This window comes from Lemur catta, chromosome 6 (genome assembly GCF_020740605.2).
Source record: "Lemur catta isolate mLemCat1 chromosome 6, mLemCat1.pri, whole genome shotgun sequence".
Taxonomy (NCBI): Eukaryota; Metazoa; Chordata; class Mammalia; order Primates; family Lemuridae; genus Lemur; species Lemur catta.
In genome coordinates, this window is record NC_059133.1 from 9351706 (window position 1) to 9369377 (window position 17672).

The 17672-nt window shown below is 54.4% G+C and overlaps 1 protein-coding gene across 4 annotated transcripts in view; it reads left to right on the forward strand.

Annotated features, from left to right (window-relative positions):
- Positions 1-17672, forward strand: part of PLA2G6 (phospholipase A2 group VI) — a 48624-nt gene that overhangs the window by 30144 nt on the left and 808 nt on the right. For 3 of the 4 annotated variants that reach the window (XM_045552883.1, XM_045552884.1, XM_045552886.1), the window contains 9 exons: positions 2895-3003; positions 3956-4120; positions 5872-5950; positions 8312-8475; positions 10229-10379; positions 14633-14769; positions 15166-15320; positions 16727-16894; positions 17436-17509. In XM_045552883.1, the coding sequence (XP_045408839.1) occupies positions 2895-3003; positions 3956-4120; positions 5872-5950; positions 8312-8475; positions 10229-10379; positions 14633-14769; positions 15166-15320; positions 16727-16894; positions 17436-17509 (1202 nt within the window). The remainder of the gene's footprint in view (positions 1-2894; positions 3004-3955; positions 4121-5871; positions 5951-8311; positions 8476-10228; positions 10380-14632; positions 14770-15165; positions 15321-16726; positions 16895-17435; positions 17510-17672) is intronic. The other variant, XM_045552885.1, reaches the window with a different exon arrangement.

Consider the following 17672-nt stretch of genomic DNA (forward strand, 5'->3'; position numbering starts at 1 on the left):
TAAATAAAGCCAGGGTCATTTTTAGCACTGAATAGGTCCTTGGAATGATCCAGTTCAGCCGTTGTCACGTTTTTGGTCTGTTCAGTCCCTTGATATTCTTTTTTTCTCATTTATTTATATATAATAATTTACATATTTATGGGGCACGTGTGAGTGTTTGTTACATGTATAGAACGTGCAATGATGGCTTTATACAAAACCCATGAAGTGTTACACCAAAACTTGACAAGTCGTAGTTTCTGACATGTAGGTTGCACTGGGTACTCTGAAACCATCTCTGTGAACTTTTCATACTTCGTTCCTGGGCTTAAGTGATCCTCTTGCCTCAGCCTACCAAGTAACGGAGACTACAGGTGGGCACCTCCATGCCCGGCTAATTTTTATTTTTTGTAGAGATGGGTTCTTGATATGTTGTTTAGGCTGGTCTTGATCTCCTGGCCTCAAGCAATCCTTCTTCCTCGGCCTCTCAAAGTGCTGGGATTACAGTTGTGAGCCACTGCACTTAGCCCCATATTAGAAATTGTTTGAAATTTTCTAAATATTTCTTAATTCTACTTAAAAATAACAATAATATGAATGAGGTATTGTAGGGTAAGAAAAATAACAATAATAAACCAATCATGTGCTAACATTAAGTAACATTTTTATGAAAAATAACTTTATCCTCCAAAACAAAAAATAATGAGTGAGAAGAGTTGGCATCATTGTACATTTCTACAAATCTGCTTAATGCCTGGCTTTGTAGAAAACCCATGGATTATTAATCAAAACTTGACAAGTCGTAGTTTCTGACAGGTAGGTTGCACTGGGTACTCTGAAACCATCTCTGTGAACTTTTCATACTACGTTACATTAAAATCCAGTGTTGTCGCTTACACGTTGCATGGATCTTTTACCCATGCATGCTTTTGTGTCATCCTTGGAAAATATTGGTTCACTTGAGTTTACATAGCTTCTAAGTTTTGACTCATTCTATTATACAGTAGCAAAAGCCCACGTTAATATCACCACCAACGTCATCAGAATAGTCTTTAAATTTGGGGAAGCTGTGAAGCCCATCATGGTGTCTACAAGTTATTATTATAAAATTCCAATTTTTTCTTGAAACCTTGAATTTTATCATTGGCAAAGAATACTGTCAGCTGTTTTTCTTGAAGCAACAGGCTCACTGCATTCATTTTTGAGAAAATATCTCCTAAATACCCAAGGCCGAACAATCATAGACTGTCAGTCATTCTTTCAAGTAAAAATGGTGTTGATGGGCCTGGCGAGGTGGCTCACGCCTATAATCCTAGCACTCTGTGAGGCTGAGGTAGGAGGATCGCTTGAGGTCAGGAGTTTGAGACCAGACTGAGCTGATCCTCTCTCTACTAAAAATAGAAAACTTAGCTGGGCGCTGTGGTATGTGCCTGGAGTCCCAGCTACTCAGGAGGCTGAGGCAGGAGGATCACTTGAGCCCAGGAGTTTGAGGTTGCAGTGAGCTACAGTGACGCCACTGCACTCTCCCCAGGGCAACAGAGCAAGACTCTGTCTCAAAAAAATAAAATAAAATAAAATAAGGCATTCATTAAAAAAGCACCTACTTTGGCTGCAACTCAGTCACACAAGTGCTTTTCCTTGAGGTAACCGTCACTCTTTGGTGTGCCATAGAAATGCATTAGGCACACTCTCCATTTTATGCTACAGAATACACTGGTGTCAAATTTTACTTCTTCCTGCTTCGTCAAGGGCATTGTTAAGTGAAACTGGCTTTTTTTTTTTTTTAATGCTGTGAGTGCCTGGGTGTGAAGGAAAGCACGGCAACTATGATTTTGGTGCCACTGCCTTGATTAGTGCTGAGGCACTGGCGGTTTTATCCGCCGTTGTTTCTGTGACCTCAGTGCAAATGTCAACGTGGTGCAAAAGGCACGTAGCACCTCGGCATTTTTATGAAAACAGTTTTAACCTTGAGGACCTCTGAAAGGGTCTCATGCATTCACAGGGCTCCACAAATCTCACTTGGAGAAGTGCTGGTGTAGTTCATTGTTTGCCATACTTGGGTTTTTGCCATATTCATCAACCACCTTTACAATTATGTACTTCACCACTTCTTCAAGGTGGCTTACTTTTAAACTCACTTAAATTTATTTTGAAGGAAATGTTATATCCTGTTATTGCCGTAGGTGGTAATAACATAATTGGTAATCCAGTGCCAACCATAAAAGGTAACCAAAAAAAGAAATACCTAACTAATGATAGAAACATGCATGTTTACCTGTGCATAATAGAACATGAAGAACTGTTTAGAAAACCACATTCTAGACATACCACTTCATTCTCTGGGCAGGGAAATCAGGCCCCAAGAAGAAGAAGGTGACAAGACCAGGGCTCAGGTTTCCAGGCGGGTAGTCCATTGGTTTGTCCTGGGAAACCGTGCCCTGGCCTATGTTCCTGCCTGGCCTCCAGGTGTTTAAATGCAGGATGCTCCGTAGAGAGAGCCCCCTTGAAGGCTGATGTGGGGGATGCATTCTCCGTTACCTCAGAGATGGCACCTGGACTGGGTGGGCAAGACAGCCGTCCCTGCCCTCACTCACCCTCTCCCTGCTACTCCAGAAAGCCATGAGCAGCTGGCCTTCCGCATCCCCATGGCTCCTGAGTTGGGGTCATAGATGCACTGCTTCCTTTGAGGAGGAGTTGGCGGAGCTGGGGCGAGTCATCTCCAGTTTTTACTGCGTTCTTAAACCTTTATCTGGGGATGCTTTTAGCCCATTTGTCAGGGCAGCAACCTTCAAATTGCAGACTTTGGACTGGGGTGGGGCCCGGGAGAGCCTAGGAGTTAGTGGGTGGGTAGGGGGAGGAAGCAGGGGTCCTTTTTCTCTTCATTTCCCTGAGCTATTGCACATCTTCCCCAACAGAAAGACAACGTGGAGATGATCAAGGCCCTCATTGTGTTTGGGGCAGAGGTGGACACCCCGAATGACTTTGGGGAGACTCCTATATTCATAGCTTCCAAGATCAGCAAACGTATGTGCTCTGCACTCTGGGGCCACTCAGGTGGGGTGGGGTGGGCGCAGGGGCCGAGGAGGAGGGAAGTCCCAGCCATCAGGTGCCAGTGTCCTGTGCTGACCCGGCCCTGGCTGCTCCCTGCTAAGAGTGGCCAGGAGCACCTGGCACTCAGAGAGGGAGCGTCCTTTTTCCAAGAACAGGGGCCCTGGGCAGTAGGTGTGGGCCCACCAAGGGGCTTGCCTCGCCAGCGTCCTCCTCCTAGCAGCCCCTACCCCACCTCTCGAGAACAACCATGGGGCCACTGCACGTGCTGCACCGCACAAGCCCCGTGCGTGCCCCGTGTACACCAGCACGTGTGCATGCGCTGCGCACTCGCCCAGTGACCCCGCTTCAGAGCCGGACAAAGCAGACCCTCCTCAAAGAAGCCTAGAGCCCCCTTGGAGGGCTTCAGGAGCTGTGGGGGTTACTGTGGACGTAATAGTACGAGTGTGTGCTTGTGTGCATGTGTGTGCACGCGCTGCTCCTCGAGGCACGCTTCTCACTTATCCCATCTGTCAAATGGGGGTAAGTGCCCACTGGCTGGCTGGTTAGTCCCTTTTGAACCCTGCATGGAACTGTCTACCCAGCATTTTTGAGAATCGCTGAATGTGGCGGTGAGGGCCCTGCTTCCTTGGCTGGAGTGGAAGGAAAGGGGGTTCCCCAGTCATCAGGCAGGGTGACACTGACCTCCCCCCCCAGTCCCATGGCCAGCCCTAGCACCGTCCCTCGCCCCAGGAAGCTGCTTGGAATGTAACAGGCTAGAGTCAGCAAACCTTTCAGGTTGGACTGGGACATCCCCAGGTCCCCACACACCCAGGTAGCCTGGTAGATGGGAGAGGGGACCAAGTGTGGAAAGGAAGGGCCTCTCCCTTTGTATATTGACACCATTTCTGATCCTGTGCCCATCTCCCCTTCTCCAAACCATGACAAGTCGTCACCAGGAAGGCACTCTTGACTCTGCTGAGAACCGTGGGGGCAGAGTACCGCTTCCCACACATCCCAGGGGTCCCCACGGAGCAGGGCTCTGCGGCATCACCTCAGCCCATCCTCTCCCTGGAAAGAGCTCAGCCCCCGCCGATCAGCTTAAGCAACCTAGGTAGGCCTCTCCCCTCCCACCCCGCTCCTCCCTGGGATCAGAGCGGTCCCCACAGGAAGGCGGCCGGGTCCAGAGTGGAGGTCGTTGGAGGGAGCAAGGGGGATGGGGTCGGCAGCTGGTAACCCGTAGATCCCGGAGGCCTGGGCACCCCTGGCGGATATCGCACATCCATTGCCCTTGAGAGGATGCCCCGGACATGGTCTCAGGCCTAGGCGTTTCCAGTGTGCCCATAGGTGGGCACCTCCTTGCCTCCTGGGCGCTCAGCATGGGCAGCAAGGACTTCTGTTGGGGGCTGGAGTCCCAGGCCCTCTGACTTCACCTCTGTCACGCTATCTGAACCTCAGTCAGGCCTGAGACCTGCGTGCCCCCTTACTGGCCCTGATTGCGGCTTTCGGACTTGGAATGTCACCAGGCAACCAGCATCTACCCTGGTGCATCGTTGGTGCCCAGGGAGACATCCAGAGGAGATGGGGACCCTTTTCTGGGCTTTCTGTGTGCTGGCCCACCCAGGGACTTCAAGTGTTTAGAGGGGGTCCCCTGAACAGAGGGCAGCCAGGAACCGGTCTTTGGCAAGCCAGACTTTTATTTTAACCGTTAAAGAAGCAGACAGCAGCACCTCCAGCCGGGAGAGCCCAGGAGAGGCAGCTGTAGTTAGTCCTTCCGGTTCCACCTCTGACTCCCCTCCCAGCAGCTGCCCCCTCCACCTCCCACCTCTGTCTCTCAATCCACAGGCAGTCTCCCACCCGAGCCAGGCCGATGGTGGGCCTGGGGCGCAGCGTCAGATGGGTAATGCCCTGGGCCTAGAGAGGTGGCAGAGCCCTGCCGTGTCCATGTTAGCCATAGCTCCGCTTCCCTCTTGTCCTCTCCCGGCTGCGAGCCTAGCACACGTGCCCTTCCCCACACCCTCTGCCCGGCACTCTGTCCACTGCCTCTCCTGGCTGCTCCCCTGCTTCCCCTGCCACTCTGCGGCCTCCTGCCCTGGGGAGCGGGAGACACTCTGCAGCCGCCCTCCTGCTCTGCTGCTTCTGACTCCCCGCATGGTGGCAGGGCCTACCTGGGTCACAGTCACGTGCACTGCTGCACCAGGCACCTGGGGGCTGGGCTGCTTGTCAGGAGGGGCAGCTGATTGCTTGTGTGGGCATGGGGTGGCCTGGGCCCAGGGGAGACACGGACGGAGTGGATGGGTGGGCTGATCTCAGAGGTCACTGAGGATTTCCAGACCTGGGGTTAGGACCAGAGCCGTCAGGAGTGGCTGGGACATCTGCCTTCCTTCGTGGGGTTAAACCCCGAGGAACATCCTGACTTGGCCCTTCTGGTTACCTGACCCTGGACGAGTCACGGAACCTCTCTGAGCCTCACCTGTGAATTGGGAATCTAATTCCTAGGCCTAGGGTGGCGGTCGGCGGCATCTGCCCTGACGCACAGAGAAACACTTTGTGAAGCGCAGACCACAGGACACCCCGGCGGTGTTCCTGCTTCAGGGTTTCGGGAGGAAGCACTGAGGAGAGCCTGGGACTGGCTGGGTGGGCGGGGGACCCCTTCCCAGAGCAGTGGGCCCCCCTTTCCGCTCCAGCCCGTTTCTCCCTGACACCTGTGGCCCTGGCTCAGCTTCATCCTGGGACAAAGAGCCCTTCAGGGGGCAGGTGGCGAATTACAGGGGCAGTGGGGAGGGGGTGCAGTGGTGGGTGGGGGGGTGCAGCGGTGGGTGGGGACCTGCCCGGCCCCAGCACGCCCTGCCCTGTGCCTCGCAGAGCTGCAGGATCTCGTGCACATCTCCCGGGCCCGGAAGCCGGCGTTCATCCTAAACTCCACGAGGGACGAGAAGCGCATGTAAGTGCAGCGGGGCAGGCGGGGAGCGGCCCACCTGTCCGAAGCCTCCACTGGTGCCCGTGGTGGGCTCGGGGCTTTTATCGCTGCCCCGCCACAGCCTGTGAGGGGGCCCTGCTTCCAGCTCTGCAGTTCGCAGCAGAGACCAGGTCTGAGAGCCCACGTCGGCTCAGTCACGAATGCCGCACAGTGCGGCTCTGGGGGACCAGCATAGGGTCACGCAGCTTGGACATGGCGGGGCTGGTGGCAGTGCTGTCGCTCCCCTCCCTGACCTCTTTGTCGTCTGGGGAGGGGGAAAGTGCCCAGGGCCCCTTTGGAGGGATCTCAGTGGCTGCTTCCCTCGCCTCCCTCCACTGCTTTCCCGAGCACCTGCTGTATACCCAGGCGTGCGTGATGGGGCACAGAGAGAAGCCCAAGTCCCGCCCTTGAGGCACAGTCCCTGGTGCCCGGAATCAGTGCCATCCAACAGGGAGGTGCCGGGACAAGTGTGTTTGCAGCCGGCCGCACTTTCTCCCCCTCCCTCGACAGCACAGTCCGTTTGTTTGCTCCTCGTTGCTTCCCACTTCCTCACCAGCCTTCCTGGGGAGGAATTAGTAACCTCGTTTTGCAGATGCAGAACCTGAGCTCCTGAGAGGTTAAGTGACTTGCTCAAGGTCACTCAGAGTGAGGATCAGAGTGGCAGCCCACACCCAGGTCTCCCAAACCCACAGCCTTTCTGCTACCACAGGCTCTCTAGGCCCTACGCCCAGAGCCAGCCCCTGCAGGGCAAGCTGTCTCTCTCATGGCCAGTGCAGCCCTGCTCCCGGGCCAGGATGCTATGCTGCAGGGCTCTGCCGCTCCTCCCCTGGAGCGTCACTGTCCCCGTGGTGTATCGCCTTGGCGTATTCCACTCACTTCCGTGGCCACCCTGTTACGTGTGCCCTGGGGGTACACCTGCCCCATCAGCGTTCTTGCCCTTCCCTCCCTCTGCGCCCCCTGCATGCGACACACACACACAAACACACTCTCTCTCTCTCTCCCTCTCTCTCTCTCTCTCTCACACACACACACACACACACACACACACACACACACACACACACCCACCCCTGGGCCAGGCCAGGGTAAGACAGCTGCATCTCAGGGAGGACAGATACTCCCCTGCCAGAAGAGGAGAAGCAGATTCTCCAGGGGACCCCGGGAGGCTGCACAAGCCTGAGCACTCTCCCTGGAGGTGGGGCTGAGGTGAGAGTCAAGAGACCCCAGGGAACTGTCCCCATGGGTCTGTGAGCCACAGCTCTGCCCTGCACCCTTGCACTTGATCTCTTGTCGCTGGCCCCACATCTCCAGGAGAGTCCTGCTTGTCTGTTCCTGCCTCCCTGGCTGGGCACTCTCCAGGCCTCCATGACACTGCTGCCTCCCTGCCACCCTCTGGAGGTGGGACACACAGGCCCCCTTCGTTTGCCAGTTCTCCCTGGGGCACCCTGTGTCTGCTGGACACGCAGCGCTGCACGGAGCAGAGCTGGTCCCTGTCCTCAGGGAGTTTCCAGGCCCATGGGGGAGGAAGAGAGCAGGGAAGGAGTGGAGTGGAAGCGCCCTGCCACCAGGAAGCGGTGGCGCGGAGCAGACTGTGCTGGAGGGTCCCAATGGCGCCAGGCCAGGCTTCTCTCAGGCAGTGACATTCAAGCTGAGATGGAAAGAGGAGACCAGAGGAAGGTGTCAGGCTGAGCAGACTGTGGAGGCATTCCCCCAGGGCACGGCCAATGAGGGCGGGTGCCTGGCGTGCCCTGCCACCTCAGGGGCTGGGCTGGGCCAGAAGTGGGAGACATGTCAGAGCAGAGCGTGTTGGAGAGCACGTGGCTTAGGAGGAAGCAGACCCAGGTCCAGCTGTCACCTGGTGACTGTACCCATGACCTAACCTCTGAGCTTCATTCCTTCCTTCACTCAAACGTGCACAGGGATGACAGGGAGGGTCTTCCTCAACGGGGTTTGGGACACTGATGGGGGGAGTGCCCTGACTCCCCCTCACCACCGGTCCTGGCCCGGCTGCGGGGTGCCAGCCCTCCTCCCCTAGCCTTGTGTAATTCACACGGACTCTTATCAGGCACCTGCTTGGGGCCAGGCCTGGTACTGAGCAAAAGCAGGTCACTGCCCTCAGGGAGCTGCCTGTCCAGAGTGGGGCTGACCCCCTGTCACACTTCCCACCTCCTGAAACGCCAGGCATTTATTCCTTTACTGCTCCCACCTTTCCCCACCCCAATGGCAAGGAACCTCCTGGGGTCACCCCACCAGGGCACACACGCTCGGGGCGAGGGCTGAGAGAATGCGGATGCAAAGTGCCAGGCTGTGATGGGCCCGTCTCTCTTGCCTCTGTCCCCACTGCAGCCACGACCACCTGCTCTGCCTGGACGGAGGGGGTGTGAAAGGCCTCGTGATCATCCAGCTCCTCATCGCTATCGAGAAGGCCTCGGGCGTGGCCACCAAAGACCTCTTTGACTGGGTGGCAGGGACCAGCACTGGGGGCATCCTGGCCCTGGCCATTCTGCACAGTGAGGGCAGCCCCTGGGTGGCAGGGGCGGGGTGGGGTTGAGACCTGCCCTCAGAGGGGGCCAAGTTCCTTTTCAGATCTTTGCAAGAAGAGGCTGGGGGGCAGGGAGGGGTGTAAGCCCCTTGTGGGGGGCTGCGGGTGTTAGGGCTTCAGGCCGGAAGGAGAAAGGCTGGGTGCTGGGCTCGAGAGACAGCGTGGGCAGTGTCAGGAACGCGGAGCCCTGGTCTGCACACTTACTTTGGCCCACGGGGAAGTTAAGGGCTCAGGCGGTGGGTCAGGGGTGATGCGAAAGGGGTTGCTCGGCTGGAGCACAGTCCCCTGGGCTGCCAGCCGGCACTTCCCAGGCCACAGGCCACAGATGCTCTCCTTTCACTGCAGCTTTGCAGAGGTGACAGGCGCTTGGCTCGCTGGACAGAGGGCTGGGTAGGCCAGCGGCACGACGGCTCCTCTGGGGAGCTGTCTGAGCTGTGTGATGCTGCCCGGGAGGAGCAGGGTCCAGACCCCCCACCGCCACAGTGGGCCTTGCCCTTGGAGTCCACATCCCTGACCAGTGTCCCCTGCCCCTGGTGCTGGTCGGATTCCGTTTTCTCCAAAGCTCCTCCCAAACCTGGATCCTGGAGGCGCCAGGGGAGGACACCCCACCAGGCACCAAGGCCTGTGGGCCAGACCTGTGCTGGGGACACAGGGCTGGGTCAGGCACACAGCCCACCTCAGGGAGCCCCGGTCAGGTGGGAGGGACACAGGCACCTGGGAGTTGACGGGGCTGTGTGAGGAGGCCATGGCTGCCAGTTCGGGTTGCTGCGGGAACACGGGGCACAGCCAGCCCAGGCGGCTGCTGAGAGCAGCGTCCCAGGGGGCCCTGGGAAGGGGAGGATCACCAGTCATTAGGTTGCCCAGGCCCTGTCACTGCAGCGCGTTGCCTAGTGTTTCACTTCATTTCAGTGTTCTCACCGTGGCCCCGTGAGGTGAGCAGGTGGGGAAACAGGGCCAGAGGGGGGCCCTAGTGAGTCGGGACGGAGTCAGGGCTCGGTCTGCAGTGTTCCCCTCAGCTGTCTCCCCGGGCTAGGGGCCCTGTCCCCTCTCTGTCTTCAGTCTCTAAGGTCTGAGCAGGGCAGAGTGGGCCTCTCCCCCAGAAAGGGTCACTTTTGTCTTCAGGGGCCATTTCTCCCTCCTCCGGGGCCTTCAGACTCCCAGGGGCGAGGGAAGGGATTTGAGAAGTCGCCTAGTTAGCCTCTCACAGGCGGAAGCCTCCTTTCAGCCCCCCCTCTGCTTGCACAGCCCCCCCTCTGCTTGCACACTGCCCCCACCACCCCGGCCCCCGAGGCAGACGGGCAGTGTCACCTTCCTGTGGGGGGCAGCCTGCCCCTTGGCCCTGTCTGTGGGCTCAGAGGACAAGGCTGTTTCTTATTTTTTGTGACAAACAGGGTAGATCTAGCTTTTATGCGCTTTTACCCTTTCGGGGCCCATCTCTAAGGAAAATAATGCGAAACTGAGACTACGAAATTAGGTACAGAGCCTTGGGGCTGCAGAGGGGGCATTTCTGCCTGTATGGGAAGTTGCAGAGGAAGGGCCCAGAAGTTTAAGCTTGCTTTGTCCCTTGGAAATGCACCTCTCTTCCTGCCGCCTCCTGCCGACTGCTGGCCTCCGGTCCCCACAGCTGGCCTGTGCTCAGGCCCTCTGTCAAAGGTGTCCTCTTCCCACGGGAGTCCTGTGTGTGGCCCTCTGTCTCCGCACCTCTGACCCCTTGTCCCTAGGTAAGTCCATGGCCTACATGCGCGGCGTGTACTTCCGCATGAAGGATGAGGTCTTCCGCGGCTCGAGACCCTACGAATCGGGACCTCTGGAGGAGTTTCTGAAACGGGAATTTGGGGAGCACACCAAGATGACGGACGTCAAGAAACCCAAGTAAGCCGCCAGCAGGAGCGCTCGGCTGTGGCCCCGGCTGTGCCTCCTGTGGCTGTCCTGGGCAGAGGGCGCCCTGTCCTGCTCGGATTAAAGCTCGGGGGTGGGAGGAGAGCGGCTGGAGAGCAGGTGGCGAGCACCCTGACCCTTGAAGGGAGCGGGGGCGTGGCTCTGACACGGGCACAGGCTGAGGGGCAGAGGAGGGATGTGGCCTGGTGGGTCTGGCTCCCGGTGGATCTAGCTTTTACGAGCTTTTACACTTTCAGGGCCCTTCTCTAAGGAAAATACTACAAAATTGTAAATGCAATTAAGCCATTCCTGATATATTTGGGATGACATAGGCCATCCTGTTTTGTCCTGTGTTTCCTTTTTCTTGCCTTATTTTGGATTTACTGAATAGTTTATATCATTATGTTCCGCCTTCCAATAGTTTGAAATTTATGTACTCATTTCTGTGGCCTGTTAGTGTATACTTACTATAAGAGCCTAAGTTTAATTGATACCATTACTCTGTCATCAGATAATCAGGATTTTTAAACACATTAATTCCATATACCTTCTTTCATCTTATCTGTAATTGTTTCTCTGTATTTTAGATTCTGTCTTGTTTTTTAAGCCTCAGAAGACATTGTTCTTGGTTTTTGAAGTTGATGTTCATTTAGATTTGTCTAACATGACCTGGTGTGCTGGTAAAACACTGCTGGGGTGGTGTGATTTGTAGTGTTTGCCAGTTCCCATGGCATAAATACTCCCACTGTGGCCAGTCTCTAGCTACCAACAGTTTAACAGCCAGCCTAAGATTTAGCAGTAAGTTCTGGCGAGCCAGTACTGGTGGCTCCAGGACACCATTGGGGGTGTGTGTGTGTAGATATGTTTATGCATATATGCATATATGTAGGCATATGCATATGTGTGTGTCACTTCACTCTGCATTCTTTCTTGCATCTCAAACTTCCACATATGATCACTTTTCTAGTCTGCTGGTAGTGAATTCTCTACTAGCAGAATTATTTGAAAATTTGTTTATTTCACTGTCATCATTTGAAAATAGTTTTATTTCACTCTTATTCTTGTTAGATATAGAATTCCAGCCTGCTTATTCCCTCATAGAATATGTAAAATATCATTTTATCATCTTTTAACTTATATTGTTACATTCACAAAGTCCATTTCATTCCTTTGAAGGTAATTGGTCTTTTTCACTCTTGATGCTTTTATTTGTTTGTTTATTTTTAGTGCTCTACAGTTGCACCATGGTATATATAGACATAGATTTCTTCTAATTTATCCTGTGTGATATGTGTTGGTCTTCGTGAATCTTTGGATTAGTGTCTTTCTTCAGTTCTGGAAACCTGAGTCATCTCTTTAACTCTTGGCTCTGCCTAATTATCTCTCTCCTATCCTTCTATAAATCCAACTAAACACATGTTAGACCTTTTCTATCTTCCACCTTTTAACTTCTCTTGTATTTTCTATCATTTTTTCTCTGTATGTTACATTCTGGATAATTTCTTCTTACCTGTTTTCCAACTCACTAATTCTTTCTTTAGCCTTATCTAATTTTTCATTTAGCTCATCCATTGAGTTTTTTATCTTGTTATTGTATTTTTTTTTAAATGTCTAGATATTCTCTTTGGTTCTTCTTCAAATTTTCTAGGTCACTACTTATTGTTTCCTCTCTCCTAAAGATATTATCAAGCTTGTCTTTGATGTTTTTAAACATTGTAAACACATCTATTTTATCATCTTTGATATTCAAATATCTGCAGTCCATATAGGTATGTGTTGCTGTTTATGTTGGTTTACACTGGTTCTTATTCATGGTATTGTATTGTGGGTGCCTCCCCCTTTATTTTAAACCATGTGGTGCTCCTCAGTGTTGAAAATAATATGTGCAGATTCTTTGAAGCCTAAAATGAGATTATCTTCCTCCAGATTGTGTTGTCTCTTCTAGGTAGCTAGGTACACTACTGTCTAGGACTACTTTAACTGAATTATTGGCGTGAAGGGTTTGAGACTTTCGAAACCCAGGTGATGTGAATTTGGACTACAAATTTATAAAAGGATGAGTTTTCAGGGATTTTTTTTCTCCCTGTTTTGTCCAGTGCCAAGGCAACTTTCCTTGAAGCCTCCAGGGGCAGGTTTATTTCTGGTTCATCTTTATTCTGAGAATGTAGCCCTTCGGGGTCCCAACCTAATGTGGGGAGGGTCTCTCATTACACTTCTTTCCTTTGATGGACCTTGGACTTTGACTTCTGTCTCCCTCACCCTGTGAGGCCATCTACACTGAAGTTTACTGAGTTTGGTATCTGCCTTCAGGTTAAAGCTGCATCGGTGTTCCATTTACCTCTGATTTCTTACTTATCCCCAGAGTTTATCTTGGTATTTCCTTTCTATCTTGTCATGTTGTCTATGCTTTTAAGAAGGTTTTCAAAAATATTTTTTTCAGCATTTAAATTTTTTCCAGTGAGAGGGTTGTTCAAACAGTCTTCCCTATAATCCCGGCACTTTGGGAGGCCAAGGCAGGAGGACTGCCTGAACCCAGGAGTTTGAGATCAGCCTTGGTAACATACTGAGACCCCACCTCTACAAAAATTTTTTATTCTTTAGGCTGCATGCAGTGGCTCATGCCTATAATCCTAGCACTTTGGGAGGCCAAGGTAGGAGGACTGCTTGAGGCCAGGAGTTTGAGATCAGCCTGAGCAAGAGCAAGATCCCATCTCTCCAAGAAATAAAAAAATTAGCCGGGCATGGTGGCGCATGCCTGTAGTCCCAGCTACTCAGGAGGGTGAGGTAGGAGGATCACTTGAGCCCAGGAGTTTGAGGTTGCAGAGCTGTGATGATGCCACTGCACTCTAGCCCAGGTGACAGAGCAAGACTCTGCCTAAAAACAAAACAAAACAAATTAGCCAGGCATGGTGGCGAACACCTGTAGTCCTAGCTACTCAGGAGGCTGAGGTGGGAGGATCATTTGAGCCCAGGAGTTTGAGGCTGCAATGACCTATGATCAAGCCACTGCACTCCATCCTGGGTGACAGAGCAAGATCCTATCTGAAAAACAAAAAACAAAATAAAACAAAAAAACCCAAAACAACAAATAATCTTCCCACAGTGTTCTCAGAAATGGAAAACTAATTCTTCTTATTTCTATGCAGCTTTTTGTTCACTTTCCTTTATATTTTTCTTTTCAGTATAACATGTATTTCTGTGTTGTGCTGAACTGCTTGTAAGCATAGTTATGAATGGCTGCAAAACATTTCCTTGTTTTCTTATCCCTTCTATTGTTCCATTTAGATTTTTCACTATAATAAATTACATTGTGATGAAGAGTCTTATATAAGAAGCTTTCATTGTGGTGAAGATTATTCCTTTAGGATAGATTTTCCAAAATGAAATTCTCAGATGAAGAGCCAGGACATTTGTGAAAATCTTAGTTGATCCAGGGGACTGTGCCAGCAATATTTAAGGGTGTCTGTGTCTCTCAAGATAAGTAGGAGTCATCTTTAATGAGCTATAGACTCACATGGTGGGACATTGAAAAGGTATTAAAGGTGACACAGTGAAAAGTCTCCTCCCACTCCTGTCCTAGAGTTGCAGCCACCAAGCAGTTCCCTTCCCCAAAGTCACCTCACTATTGCCAGGTGCCACTCCTGAGTCGTTTCACAGTTACCCTCTGACCAAGCAAATAGGTATGTATATTTTTTGTGTTTTTAAATAAATGGTGGCATACCGAACACGGTCCTGAACGGTGCTTTTTCCATGGAACCAGACATCTTGGCACTCATGCCCGTAGGTACATAGAGCGCTTGCTTCCTCCGTCCTTCTGTGGTGACGCAGACCCCACTGGGTGTGTGGGCCACGCTGCATTGAACTGTCCTACCGAGGGACACTTTAGTTCTTCCCAGTCATTTGCTTTAACAGCCAGTGCTGCCGTTAGTGGCCTTGCTCACCTGTCTCCCATGGTGTGACAGCTTCTTAGGATGAATTCCCAGAAGTGACATCACTGGGTATAAGGATAAGCCCCTCGGCAGTTTGGACAAAAATTGCTCTATTCAGTGTGACACTGGAGGAGAGAGCAATTTGGGGGAGTTTGTGGGGGAGAAGCCCCCCCATCCGGACCCATCCAGAGCAGAGTGGGGTGCCTGGGGCCTGTGGGAGTGGGGATTCTGCTGCCCAGGGCCTGGGCGTGAACGTTAGGCAAGGGGACAGGTCGGTGAGTGGGTGGCTCAGCTGTGCGCCTTCCTGGTTTCTCTCAGGGTGATGCTGACGGGGACGCTGTCCGACCGGCAGCCGGCTGAACTCCACCTCTTCCGGAATTACGATGCTCCGGAATCCGTGCGGGAGCCTCGTTTCAGCCAGAACATTAACCTAAGGCCTCTAACTCTGCCCGCAGGTTAAAACCATGTTTGATGTGTCTGTGGGAAGCAACTGGTCTGAGAGGCTGCAGGGTGGTGGGTGGGAGGCATATAGTTGCACCCTCACCGCACCACCAGCCCACCCATCAGCCCACCCACCACCCCGGTCTTTATTGGCTAGGGACAGGCAGTGCTGGGGAGCTGCCAGGCCTCGCGCAGGCTAGAGGAGGCCCCAGGGGGTCCTCAGCCGCACCTTGCGTTCTACCTGACAGCCGGGCCGGACATCATGGCCTTGGGGGACCCGCTTCTGAAGAGTCCCCAGCCTCCCTCTCTTCCTGCACCCAGGCCCCCCAGCACCCTCCCCTGAGATTCGAAGTGCATGGGTTTTATACCTCTGCCTTCTGCTGCCGGGCCTCCCTCCTACCCCACCCCAGACCAGCTTGTGTGGCGGGCAGCCCGAAGCAGTGGGGCAGCCCCCACCTACTTCCGACCCAACGGGCGCTTCCTGGACGGCGGGCTGCTGGCCAACAACCCCACGCTGGACGCCATGACCGAGATCCACGAGTACAACCAGGACCTGATCCGCAAGGTGAGCACCATCCCAGGTCGGCTGGACAGGAGCGCTCACTGAAGCCACCCCGTTGCAGCAAACCTTGCGAGGGGCCAACTCCCGGGGGAACAGGTGGCCGCCACTCATGTGTCCGTTCGTTTATGCAACAGCGATGCTGTCACACGCTTGGACCTGTGTGATTGGTGGGGTCTGCCTGAAGCTCTGTGCTGAGAGGGATTCTGAGGCCCAGTCTACACTCAGTCTCTGTTAGTGGGACGGGCAACATGCATGCCGCATGTGTGTCACTCTGTGGCCAACCTGGGAACATGCACTTGCCCTTGAGGAGCCCACATCTAGGAGAGCGACGCCCATAACCAAGGACACGCCCCGACGTGTTCCGGGTGCCATGGTAGAAGACCCTGCCAGGCCCAGGAGGAGGATCAGCTTTGCTAAGAGGCCTGGGGGCTTGGAAGAGGCTCCATGTCCAGGCCTTTGGGGACAGGGCAGTGCAGAATCAGTGATCCGGAGGACAAGAGGCAGCCGTCACCCTGAGAAGTCAGAGCAGAGGTGGGCAAGGCCCTGGGAGCTAGGACAGGCAGTGTGGTGCGGTGGGGTGAGCTCAGGCCCTGGAGCCAAACAGCCTGCCGCTTAGGGGTAACAGTAGTACCTGCCTGGGGTCGCCACGAAGATTTAACAGGCTGTTAGCTGTGAAATGTTGAGAACAGCCCCTGGCCTGGCGTGTGCGGTCAGGGAAGAGTGCGCCCTCTAGGGGCCAGGTGGGGTGGGGCAGGCTTCCTGAAGGTGGCAAAGACTGTCAGGCGACGGGAGGGCTCCTGGGACCCAGAGCAGCAGGGACTCGCCCAAGGTCGCCCAGCTAAGTGGCAGCAGATCTTGATGTGGAGCAATTGAGAGCAGCAGCAGCCAGGGCCCTGGGTTCCGGCCTCAGCCCCACTTCCCTGCCCTGTGGCCCAGGCAAGCCTCTCCCCACACCCCAGCTTCGCTGAGTCCTTGTCTGTCAGGTGGGGGAACCAGTGCCCTCTCCACAGACTGGGTGGAGGATTAAGTGAGATAATGATGCAAACACCTGGCAAATGACAGAAACCAAGGAATGTCCCCTCCCTTTGCTCCCCTGGCCACCGCCTTGACTCAGTCAAGCAGCAGACAGGGTGTGCGGCTGGCGCGTGTGCAGGCCGGGTTGGTACCCAACATGCTTCATGGTGTCACACCCGCCCTTGCGGGGCCGAGGGCTGCCACTCAGAGGCCACGGCCAGACCCCAGCCTGCAAGGGGCTGGGCTGGGGTTAGCACCAGGCTGCTCTTTCCCCCAGAGCCCTCTTTCCCTGTCCTCATGTGCCCCAGCACCCACCTTGGGCCTCCCTCTGACTCTCCCCGCGGTGCCCCCACCTGAAGAAGGTCCCTCCTGACCGCCCTGTCCTTTTCCAACAGGGTCAGGGCAACAAGGTGAAGAAACTCTCCATCGTCGTCTCTCTGGGGACAGGGAGGTCCCCACAGGTGCCTGTCACCTGTGTGGACGTCTTTCGTCCCAGCAATCCCTGGGAACTGGCCAAGACTGTTTTTGGGGCCAAGGAACTGGGCAAGATGGTGGTGGACTGTGTGAGTGTGGGCCCCTCCCCAGGCCGCTGCCCACAGGGTCTGCAGCCCAGGTTGATGCCTGCACCCTCGCTCTGTGGGGCCCTTGGTGTCAGGGGACACCACAGGGCTCTATCCATCCTCTTTAGCCAGCTGCAGGGAGAGAGTCCCCGAGTCTCAGTTCTGGGCAGGGACCCTCAGTGACCATCTGCAGGGGGGGTTTCAAGCTTCCTTAGCTGTGGATCTCTTTCCGCAAACAAGCTGGTGCAGGAGCCCAGAGTATAAGACACGCAAAGCTCCCGCGAGGAGAGGACGTGGAGGCCTGTCCGCTCAGCTGCTACCCCCCTGACCCCCCAATGACCCCACACGGGCTCCGCTAAGACCCCTGCCCCTCTGATTGCACAGCTGGGACAGTCACGCAGCCCCAGGAGGGGGCCTTGCCCGAAGTCATTCTGCTGCTGAGTGGCTAAGCCTGACTAGAACCTGGGGGTCCCCAGGTGGGGACTCTGGGACAAGGGGGCAGTGCTCGGTGTGGGCGAGGCTCACCGAGGCTGCTTCTTGCCAGTGCACAGATCCGGATGGGCGGGCCGTGGACCGAGCCCGGGCCTGGTGCGAGATGGTCGGCATCCAGTACTTCCGGTGAGGGCTCAGCCGGCCCCGGCCCCAGCCCCAGCCCTGGCCTGGTCGGACCCATCTACCTTCCGCTGCTGCCTTTGGCGTGGACTTTCTCTTTCCCCAAGGGGCTGCTCTAGTCCCAAGCCTTCCCCACTCCTAGCTCTTGTCCCCCACTCAGGCTGATCAT